Raw genomic sequence first — 11,895 nt, 5'->3', positions numbered from 1 at the left:
ATAGTTATCCTCCAAAACCAGTGTCTCGCAGATTTATCAGCCTTATTTTGAAATGCTGCAATGAATAGCCGCTTCCTGGACTTGCTCAGTAATGGTTTAGGGTGTGAAACAATATTGAAATTCTGCTAATGATCATTAGGCTGAAACTGCTGAGTTGCTCTAGCCTACTGCTTCCTCCACACTGTCTGCAGCAAACTGCTGCTGCCATGTGAAGCACTACATTAACATCACAGACATTTGGTGTTAAAAAGGCTGTTTATTGGACATACACTAAAGATACAAACCCACCAGAGTGCACATGAACCTCTCAGCAACAGTTCCAGAGATTACAGGTCGATTTCATGAGCATGTGTACCACAGAGTGCAGATTAATCCGTTTTTTTCCCGACTCTGATTAGCTGACCGTTGCCTCGTTGGTGTAATTGGTTAAAGTGGGGTTATGGTTAGGGTTAGCCAATCAGAGGCGGAGTAGGGGGCAGGACTTGACGCATAGACCTGCAGAGAGACCTACTTGTAAATCCCATGCTGTGGTGGTAAATATGATGGTATATGCGAAATCCTATTGAACTTCAAAGCATTTAAAATCCAAGATAGTGAAATAATGTCTGGCTGGCTAACTACAGTGATGCTCAGCATTGTGCTCACTGCTGCCTCCAGGGGCTGGAAACTGCACTGCAACAATACTGAGGAAGCCGCATTTCTTTCCCCCTCTTTCACTAGCTTCTGTAACCCACAATAACTGTTTATGAGTCTTTCTGATAACCTGATTATTTTTTCTTTTTATGTCAGTTTTGTCTGCTAAATTGGTATCTACCACTGTTCCTGACGATATGTCTGCAAATCTGGGCATTCATTTTAAATAAAGATACATTTAATTTGTTAAATCCCATGAGGTTTGGACAGCATGCCAAAACCTCTTCTTCACTTTGCACTGAGCAGAAATAATCAGACAGAATATCTCCAAGAACGTTTTGACTCTGTCTCCTTTTGCCATTATAACAGCAGCTCTGCAGTGCAGTTATCCGTGGCCTGCATTTTTGAGGTAAACTATTACAGATGTGCTCAGTGCAAGGAAATCTCAAAGTCCACCTCCCTGCTGCCGCCCCCTTCTTTGATTGGCTGGTGGAAATGGCAGAAATTAGGGGAGGAAGAATTCTCCTCCAGCTGAAATTTTATGTCATGATTTTCCTTTTTTGCCATCCTTCTCTGCTTTCTTTACAGACACCGGTAAGATGGCCTCGGCACATGACAGAGCTGTACTTCAGGCTATATTCAACCCCACCACCCCCTTTGGAGACATCCCTGGCCTGAACCAAGAGGAGGAATTAACTGATGATGGTGAGCGTGAGCTTCTGACTTGATGTGTCTGTATATCATGTCACAGCTTTTTATGTTTATCATTTCACAGCATATTGAATTTATTTGAACAAATTCCATTCCTTGTCTAAAAAAAACATGACATTTTAATCCAAGTTGAGTTCTTGGTGACATTTCTCTGTTTTCCTTGCCACGGTAACTGTCAATTGAGTTTGAGTGCTTTTTCAACCTGTTTATCTCCCCTTGCCAGACAGTGGCTTTGACACAGAGTTGCTGAAGCAAGTGAAAGAGTTGGAGATGCAGGGTGTCTCTGCAGCAGAGGCTGGGGATTTGCAAGCTGCACTTCAACTGTTCAGCCAGGCAATTCAGATCCTGCCTCAGCGAGCTTCAGCCTATAACAACCGGGCACAGGCCCTGCGGCTGCAGGGGAACACAGCAGGTACATGCCACAAATTCAATAATAACCCTTTCCATAGACACTGCAGTGTGCCGACATATCAGACTGTCGAGTCTGAGGCCAGCGTGACACCATATCAGAGCTTTGTCTATCTGATGCACTTTGTCAGCAGTGTTACAATACAGGCTCTGAGTCAGCCTTGTGTTGGGTACTTTTACCTGCTGTTTGGCATGAGTGTGGTGGCAGGGTTGTATACACTGAATGTAAAAAAATTACAGGGATTCTTTGTATTGCAATCATATCTGAATCATCTAAAGGTTTAAGAATTTGTTGTGTGCTTCAGTGAAATGATCAAGTGTCTCCTGTATATGATAGATTCACTGTATTATAAAGAACAACATTGTAATTACAAAAACAACAGATGTACAGCAACAGATTATATTTAAAACATAATTTGTATTTCTTAGATTATTTAACCTGTGTGGCACATGTGAGTATTGCTATGGTGTTTTTACACTCACTCCCTAGATATCACTTTGTCAGTCATGCCATGTACTCAGTGCTGTAACATCTTTTTACTTGCATTGACTGTTTCTAAAATCAGAGTGTCTATCTATTGGTGGTACTTTTCAATTTGTCTGTAACCTGGTGACCGTTGTTGTTTATGCTGACTCACAAGATTGTCTGAATATTCCCAACAAATCATCTACATCATCTATTTAAAATAATTCACTGAACAAAATTATAAACGCAACACTTTTGTTTTTGCCTACATTCATCATGAGCTGAACTCAAAGATGTAAGACTATCTCTATGTACACAAAGGGCCTATTTCTCTCAAATATTGTTCACAAATCTGTCAAAATCTGTTTTAGTGAGCACTTCTCCTTTGCCGAGATAATCCATCCACCTCACAGGTGTGGCATATCAAGATGCTGATCAGACAGCATGGGTATTGCAAAGGTGTGCCTTAGGCTGGCCACAATAAAAGGCCACTCAAAAATGTGCCTTTGCGTACATAGAGAATGTCTTAGATCTTTGAGTTCAGCTCATGATGAATGAGGGCAAAACAAAAGTGTTGCGTTTATAATTTTGTTCAATGTATGAGGAAAATGTGAAATTACATGAGCATAATGTGAATCACTGCTGTGAGTGACAAAATACTGTAGGTCTGTATTCATCTGAAAACATCAATGTCATTACTAGTATGTCTAAGACTAAGACTGGTGAACTTTTGGATAAATGAAAAATATCAGATTGTTAGGTTATAGTCAGTTTTTAGACCATGGTAATATTAGAAATACAGTAAATACATTTTTATTTGACTTTAGTACTTAGTGGTAAAATAATTCGAAGCAAATTCAGCTACATTACTCAGAGCGAATACTAGACTGACGTTAAGCCCAGAGTGAGTAGCCTGAAAAACATTACAAATTGAAAATCAACTTTCCAGACACGTGTGTGCCTCACAGTGCTCTTCTATCCTCTCAGGAGCGCTGGAAGACCTGGACCGGGCCATCTCTCTGAGCGGTGATGCTGGGCGAACTGCCTGCCAGGCACTCGTGCAAAGGGGCCTTTTACATAGATTAGCATGCCAGGATGATGAAGCCAGAGCAGATTTTGAGAAAGCAGCTGCACTTGGAAGTGAATTTGCTCGACAACAGGCTGTGGTTCTTAATCCGTATGCAGCTCTGTGCAACAAAATGCTGTCAGAGGTGATCAACAAGCTACGCAATCCTGAAGTGTCTGAGATGCAGTAGATAATGTAGACAATTTCAGACATTTAAACCTTTTCTGTTATGAAGTCTGTGGTTAATAAAAGAAAGTTTTAGGCTTTTAATGTCCTTTTAATTCCACTGACTATGCTAAAATAAATAATAAAAAAAAAAACTTAAAAAAATTAAGCCAACTGCAAGTTAGATTTATTATGGAGTATGTCACACATATATTACAGTCCACTCATTTTCCTTGAGAAAGACTAAATCAGAAACAAAGTTGTCAGTGTTCTCATCATAAAGCATGCACAGCTGTTTTTAATTCAGTATCATATATACAACATTTGATATTGTATTCAGCAAATACCAGACTTGCTTTATGGTTCCACACAGATGAGGTACTTCAGCTTTTCTCCAGTAGATGTCAGTCTTGTCGTGTTGAGCAGCCAACAACAGCTACCTCTGCGGACCTCATATCTTTGAAATAATGCTTGTCACCCCAACAATGAAATAAGATGGAACAAACAACACTAGTCAGCTCAATATGCCAAACAAAGGCAAATTATATGATATTACAGAACATGAGGGCTCCTCTAAAACACCATATAAACACATTTGTGAATTTAGTTTCGTCAGAGGGGGAATTTACGTTTCATCATCTCTCAATAAACTCTTATAAACACTGCATAAATAGATTCATCTTAAGGCATTTGCTCACTTACAGGCAGAATGATTTGAGGAGATGTTACAAGAAAATGGAGGCTGAGTAAATCACATCAAAATCTTAAGAAATTGCAGTTTATGCTAAAGTGAATTCTCCACATATACTGTACAATATTTGTCCGCGGGGCTTCAGCACACAGTTTCGCTTCAGTTTCTGTACAGTAGGTATTTATGTGGAGGGTTTATCGAATTTACAGTTTTTTGGGTGCTTACAGAGAGAGTCTAAACATGGCATCACTCAGGTTGTGGTCCGCCCACTGAGCTATGGGACCATGTGCATTATGTTTAATGCTTTACTACTGCATACTTGTCTCTGACCTCTCCCAGGCAGACTAAAGCCACCGGCTCCGTCTTCTCATCTCTCTGGTAGAAGGAACAGGTTTTCAGGTGATCTGACATGGAAGGAGTATTGCTGAATCTCCATCTGTCCACAGACGAAAACAGAGAGCTGAACTCCCAAACCTGTAAACACAGAGACAGAGCAGAAGTAGGTGTAGGAGGCTGCTGTCATGGTATCTAACAACTCAAATGCACCCATGGCCATGAGGAAACATTTATTTTTACTATGTACGGAATCTAGATCACATAGTATTTTTATCACGTCATGGTATGATGTTATTTCTGTATCCATCCATTACAAATTTATTCAAATGATGCCCAAATACCCAGCTGTCACCCACACAGTGTTATCAACACTTTGTTTCCATGAATGACCACATATATGACTTGTTATGGAAGCTCAGTATTTACTGGCAGCAAGGCCTCAGGCCATTCCACATGCCTGATATCATCAGCACACTGTTTGTCCCATGATCACTGCAGTGCTGTGATGTAAAAATACATACTTATGTATTTATACTTTATTTATCCTTCATCAACTTAGACAGAGAGGCTATGTGTTATGTATATTATTTTTTTAAAGAATTGGTGGAAGGTTAGCCAAACAACAAAATAAAAACTGATTACTTTAGCATAAACTTATAGAAATCTATACCCCATATTTAGGTTTTGGTTCTTATCTGTGGAACTGTGAATCATAAAAAATGTCTTTCAAGAATTCCTTGTTCCACAATAAAGACTGTCCATCTTTTTCAACAATACTCCAGTATTCATCAAATTTAGTACATCAAATATTTGAATGAGCTGTCAAAAGAATTTAAGCTTCCTGTACTGTTTTCCTATGCCTGTCTGGTTGCCAAATTCTTCTAGATCTGATCATTTGACATAAACTGCCATAACTAATAGATGACATGTGCACTCATCTACCGCAAGAAATCCTACACACATTGATGCCATTTACTGCATAGATGGCGCTACAGCAACATGATGAATAGATAGCTCAATGGACATGAGTCTGAATCACTTAAAATTTCATCCTGATCTACACTGGTCATACTTGCAGACAGGATTTAGGTAATCTCCAAAAATCAAGGCAGCTGGCTATGTCGTCAAGGCTCAGACCACTAGACGACTAGGTGTCCCTGTGACCTAGTGGTCTAAGCCATGGGGTCTAAGGTCTAGCTTATTGGTGTAATGTAAACACAGCATCCCTGGTTTGAATCCAGTGGTTGCATGTGACTCCTGTTTTTCGTGAATCTCTCTAATGTTTGCAATCAAATAAAAGACGGAAAACTCTAGGCAGCTACTACGACATTATTGTCTATAACAACTGTGTATTTTATTTCAGGTCTGGATCCAGATTTTTTTTAAATGATAATTGTGCGGCCTTGGCAGGAGTTTTCATTCTCTAAGTGCTTCCTATAGAACTGCATATGATTTGTTTTTCAAACTTTATGCTGTAGATTAGAATCAGCACGTTGCAACACTACATTTAGCTCAACTGTCTAGCTGCCGGCCACTGCTTGGACACGAAAGTCAGAAAAGAAAACAAAATTTTCTTTCCTCAGTGTGCCTGACCCCACATGTGCTTATTTTTGATAAGGACCCAGAACAAAGTAGAAAATCTCCAGTGGCTGCTCCAGTGTGGCTGTGATTCAGTTTGAAATATTGTTAGAGAGAGTCTGGAGATTTTTTGCAGTGCAGCAGCTGTCATGTTGCATGAATAAATTTTCCAATGACAGTTGGAAAGAATGGTGCCAGATACTAAATGGGCACTGATATAAAATTTGGCCCTGTGTACCTTCACTGTGTACAAGGTTGAGATCATAAGAATATTTGAGATGGAATGGTAGCTCTCAATCAGTAAAATAAATAAATATAATAATATTTGAAAATCCTCTGCAGTTCAGTTAACAGAAAGAGAGTTATGACAAATTATTTGAGCAGTTAGTCTAAAATAATACATTTGATTTTATGAAAATCAATCTTTTGAATTTTATAAAAATCAAACATCTAAAACACATGTAAGGATACTTGCTTTCTTTCGACATTTCCAGGAGCTTCCCCCGTGGGAATATGTCTTTTTGACCCACTTGAGGGACACCATCCCTCTCTCCTGCAACAATGTAGCACACACATCTCTCATCAGATGGGAGACCTGGGACAGCTGAGATAATGTAAAACTGTCAAGGTAAGCAGCAATGTGCTGAAGGATCTCCAGGGGCAGGCTGCTCAGGGGATCCAGATTATGTGCACCATTTCTGTGAGGGCTGAAGGTTTTCTCGCCTTCACAGAGGGAAGAGACTTCTGGCTGGAGGACAACGGCGCTGACATCTTGGCAGAATTTAATAGTAGCTTGGTGACCTGCAGGCTGAAACCTCGTCTGGCTGAAAGTGCAGCCGAGGTAAGCTAAGGGGCAGCGTTGTTGGAACCAGCCGCTCAGAGAGGCCTGTATGTCAGAGTGTACATTCCTGAAATGAGAGCGGTATTCATCACGCCGAAATAAGTGGCCGCACATGTAGCTAAAGGCTGAACTTGATTTGTTATGTCTTCTGGTGACAGATTCTGCTTCGACATGTACATAAAGCCCATCAGGTTTGTCTGCCATGACGTCAGCAAGCGATGCATCTGTTTTGAACGGAGCAGAGGCAAAGTCGTATGTTTGCGTTCCAATATCTACATAAAGACCATCTGTCGACCCGCTCTCTGAGATTAAATGTCCTTTTAGTTCCTTTTCCAGGGAGCACAGGAGTGTGGCTCTAACCTCATCACCCTTCGGAAGATCCTCAACTGACATGCCCAAATCTGCAGTGTCAACACTCTGGTGTGTGGTCTTTGCTTTGTGTGCGGGGTCCTTCAGGTGACTGCGCCTAGCTCGATAGCTGGTAGGAACATTAAACGAGCGGATAGTTTTAACCTCTATGGGCTCCAGATTGCCATAAACAAAATCCTTTTCTCTTGGGGTGCAAGCAGGAAGTTGGCCAAAGTTAATCAACATCGCCCCATTGTGCACCAGATACATGTTATATTCAGCAATGTTGAATTCCTTGCCTAACCTCTCAAGGACCCCGTCTTGCCATGGGGCAAAGCCAGTTGCACCATCCATGCTTGGAGCAGCAGCAGCAGCAGCAGCAGCAGCAGAATTGTCTCGGCTCAAGTGTGTTTCCCGCTGACAGTTTGATGATTCTTGCTCTTCCTTTTCCTTTCCTTTTTTCTCCTTATTCAGGTTTTTGACAGTTTGCTTGCATCCCTCCATCTCCTTCTTGAATATTTTCTCCCAGGACCTATAGTTTTGAATACTGTCCCCGTCCCTGCTCTTTGCCAAAGCATCCCTCTCCTCTTGACTTGCTTCTTTCTCCTTCATCCTTGTGCAGCCATTTTCTGTCAGTTCACCACAATCTAAAGAACAGGTTGCCTCCTCTGCAGGACTGCTGACACCTGTAGACATATCCTGGAGGGCAGGATCCTCCACCATCAACTCAGGGTAAATGTTCTTCATTTTGATGGATTGAAACAGAAGCTCTTGGTCCCTGAGTGCCAAAGCAACATCAAGGTTTATTTTAGTTTGAGGGTTTTCTGAAATATTTTTGTAGAAGATCAGATCATTTTCTGAAATAGGCCAGCGGTTCCACTCCTGAGAGCAGCAGACCACGCTGGCAGGACAGACTTCCAGGTGTTTGGCCAGCCTATGGCGCGGCATGATAAGAGGACAGCCATAGTTGACATTGAGACAAGGAGTCGTCTCATTTGGGCAAAGAAGCTGGTGCTCCTCTTGCTTGCAGACATGGAGGATGGCGCCACAGTTTTTATGACACTTTATGATCATGCATGAGACAGAAATCTGCACTGGGACTTGACAGTGGACATTGTAACACTTGTCACAATGCTGATGGTGGCCCACAGGCATTTCTTCTGCTTTTTACCTTAAGAGAGAAATAACACAACAGCAAAGGTAGTTGTTAAGGTATGTTTGCAACATTTCTTGGTCCATATCCATACTGTAGCAAATGAAAAACACATTTTAAGTAATTTGAGAATCATATTTTATTATAAATCTTAAATGCAGTGAAAATAAGTGCACTTGTCATTGTGGTTTATGAACACAACGATCATCTGAGAAGAGTTTCAAGCCAGAAACACTGTTACAAGGTAAACTGTTTGAAGTTTGCATATTTATGCTGCACATAGAAAGTACTTCCAAGAAAGATATTGTTAATGTGCAACTCTGACTCATTTTGAATAGAAAAGTAAAGTAGATGGTAAGTTGTGTTCTGACATAAAGACTTAAAAATGCATAATTAATATGGGCTAATTGAATTATAAATACATTTTTTTAATATGGAGTACCTTAAGAAAATACATACATAAAACACAAAGAAATCCAAGTATTAGTAAATAAAAAGTGAACAACTGGAACAATAACAATGAAATTTCTTACCCTTTGTTCCTCTGTGCCTGTCACCTTGTGTTTGCTGGCACCTCTGAATAACCTCTGCACTGTGTCTGGACATTATAAATAGACAGAAACAGAGGGGCAGACAGGCCAGTTGGACAGGGCAGCATTGTCACACAGCCTTTAAGAGGCAAGGTCAGGTTACAGCCTCCACCTCTGCTTTACTGTGAGAGGGTTGTGACAGCAGGTAATCCAAGTTCTCAACAGTTTAACTACCGTATGTTCAAAAACATCAACATCTTACCATGTAAAATACCTCATCTGTACATACACTACACTGTCAACTCTTTTTTACTAGTAAGTGTATGCGTTTACATTTCCTTCCAAAATGATAGCAACATTTTAAAAAATTAAATTAAATTAAACAAAATTAAAGCAATTGCGCTTTAAAAATCATTAAACTATATAAATAAATAAAAAAATATATATATAAAAACAAAAAACAAAAGCATTAAACAAATTTACAGTTTCTCTGATTACCAAATGTGTTTTTAGTGGTATGGAATCATTTAATTAATTAATTATAGGTGGTTTCTTCTTGATTATTTTTAAATCAAAAATGTATATGATATGGTGGTATCTTGTTGGCTTATTTGTCCTGATCCGTGTCCTCCACTAGATGTCAGTCACACACTTTCAAAAACTCCAGCAAGATTTCTCCAACAACTCTTTCCTGCTGTCTTATCAAATTCATAACATGGTTTAGTTAAATTATTTCGGGTTGCAATGTAGGTAGGTCAACACATTGAAATTCATTCCAAACCTTTTCAAAAGATTATGTCCCATTTGGAAATAAACATTTAGGCAGTTTTAGGACCCATGTGCATTTTTTAAGGAAAACAGCTGGAGGTAAACTAATCTTTATCAAGTGATTGATTGAGCCAATATAGCAACTGATGCATTCTCAGCACCTTGTATCATTTATTGAAAAGGCCCAAATAGCTGTCTCTTTTAATTGAATCATTCAGTGGTGTCATAACATAAACCTGTGCTACTCTACATCAGTAGTAGTTTAATTGGACAGTACATACAGTAGCTCATTATTTGTCGATTCCTATTTGTGGCACTGATTTCAAACTGCAAACTCAAAAAGGTGCACACCTGCCATTTTGTGTTGTTTGTCATTCATCGCTTTCATTCACTTGCATAAATGAGGCATTGATCCAGTCTAATTAGCTTTAACTAATTACACTGATTTACATTAAGGCTGGCTGAACTATCATCCTGTTCACTCCCCCACATCACCCGGCCAACACCTCCTGACACCCATTTTCCACCCTGTGTAAAATGCGCTGGATCCACAGACTGCATCTGGAAGTCTTCAACTTCAACTTTTTTTTCACCTGGCACAGATTACAATGAACAGCTTATCAGAGGCAGCTGCTTTGGTCTCTATAGGCTCTGCAATCAGCATACATTTCATCAGGAGTGAGAGAGAAAGAGAGAGACTTTAGTACAGGAAAAAACACTTTCTAGTTCAGTGTCTTGTTGCTATACAATAACAGCACAGATGAGACGAGAGAAAGTTCTATTGTTGAGGTTAGATTAGTCAAGTTTTATAAATACATATAAATTATATATATAAATTATAAATTTAAAATCAGGTGTGGTAATAATAGATTAGTTCTGTAAAGTTGTTCAAAGTTTTGTTCTGTAATGCTGGTCCGGTACTTTGAAGGTTAAAATTCTATTCAAGTTATTGGTATTGTCAGCAAGGAGTAGTACAACCTGAAATCCTAATCAACATTGTAGAGTAGCAGAATATAATGTTTCAGCAACACAAGTGTGTCAGTTTTGAAAGAATAGTTTGACATTTTGGGAAATACGCTAATTTACTTCCTGGCAGTTCAACACAACTCTCATATCTGTCTGTAACATATAAGACTATAGCCTGCAGCGAGTTAGGTTAGCTTAACATAACAACTGGAAAAGGGGGGGAAAGATTAGCCTGGCTCATTAATTAACACATTATCTCATTGACGTGTGTTTAATGTGTGCAGAATCTTAAGTGTAAAAGCAATAATTTGCAGTTTTACAGGAGGTTACTTGCCACACTATATTTTGGTCTGAACTCCAGAAAGTAACTGCTTGCACCTACAAAATAGACAGGAACAGCTAACTGTCAGTGTTATGCTTTGGTTCATATGGGAATAAAAAAAAGATAAAACATGTTTGTGACATTTGTGCTGGTAGGTCAATTATATTACTTCTAGACAGTCTAGTTTCCTAAATTTCTACTCTTAGGTTAAGCTAAGCCAACCGGCTTCTTGCGGTAGCTTCATATTTAACATACAGAAGTATCAATCTTCTCATATACATCTCTTCCAGAAAGAGAATAAGCGTATTTCCCTAAATGTCAAACTTTTCCTTCATTACTCACATAAAAGAAGACCAACCACAACAATGTTTCATTTAAAGAAAAAAACATATACTGCAGTTTTAATTGGCTGGTAGTGTTTACATTATTAGGTTTATTCCAAATTTACATATATTTTCTGTGTAACAGCACAATGAAGAACAAACAAACAAATTGTTTACTTCTAAAGTAATTTGGAATATTGATAATTCCATACACCAACATTCAGACTACAAATAATTTTCATCACAAAAAATTCAGACTTTTACCAACATATTGCAAAGAAACAAAATGTTTAACAGAACAGAGAAGTCTCATTTAATACATTTCTTTTGAATGCTCAGCTTGAACTCTTATGCAACCTGGCAGCTCAAAAAGGGGATAATTACAGCTTGTCCATTTTCTGTAGCAGATTTGAGCAATTCAGTGGCTACGGGTTAATGATTCATGCAAGCTCCATGTCATTTAACTGCAATTTAATGTTCTGAAATGTTACTGAACAGCTTTACATGAGGAAAAAAAAGTCAAACTTGATTTATGTTCAAGGCATTGAAAAGCTGTCAGCCCACAGCAAGACTAATGAAAACATCACTGG

At 39.1% G+C, this 11,895-nt stretch overlaps 2 protein-coding genes across 2 annotated transcripts; one reads left to right on the top strand and one right to left on the bottom strand.

The window, feature by feature from the left end:
- Positions 1–1,150: 1,150 nt before the first annotated feature.
- On the top strand, positions 1,151–3,618 carry ttc36 (tetratricopeptide repeat domain 36). Its single transcript, XM_038694023.1, has 3 exons — positions 1,151–1,338; positions 1,568–1,756; positions 3,206–3,618. Exons 1-3 carry the CDS (start codon positions 1,233–1,235, stop codon positions 3,472–3,474), a joined length of 564 nt encoding a protein of 187 aa, XP_038549951.1. The 5' UTR covers positions 1,151–1,232; the 3' UTR covers positions 3,475–3,618.
- Positions 3,619–4,197: 579 nt separating this feature from the next.
- On the bottom strand, positions 4,198–8,408 carry LOC119883398 (F-box only protein 40). Its single transcript, XM_038694025.1, has 2 exons — positions 6,530–8,408; positions 4,198–4,614 (listed from the first exon to the last, which is right to left on the bottom strand). The coding sequence occupies exons 1-2, from the start codon at positions 8,396–8,398 to the stop codon at positions 4,438–4,440; spliced, it is 2,046 nt and encodes a 681-aa protein (XP_038549953.1). The 5' UTR covers positions 8,399–8,408; the 3' UTR covers positions 4,198–4,437.
- Positions 8,409–11,895: the final 3,487 nt, after the last annotated feature.

This window comes from Micropterus salmoides, unplaced genomic scaffold, assembly GCF_014851395.1.
Source record: "Micropterus salmoides isolate LMB-PRFRI ecotype aquatic unplaced genomic scaffold, ASM1485139v1 Ms_hic_scaffold_3, whole genome shotgun sequence".
In the NCBI taxonomy this organism is placed as follows: Eukaryota; Metazoa; Chordata; class Actinopteri; order Centrarchiformes; family Centrarchidae; genus Micropterus; species Micropterus salmoides.
This window is presented reverse-complemented; position numbering and strand designations above follow the sequence as displayed.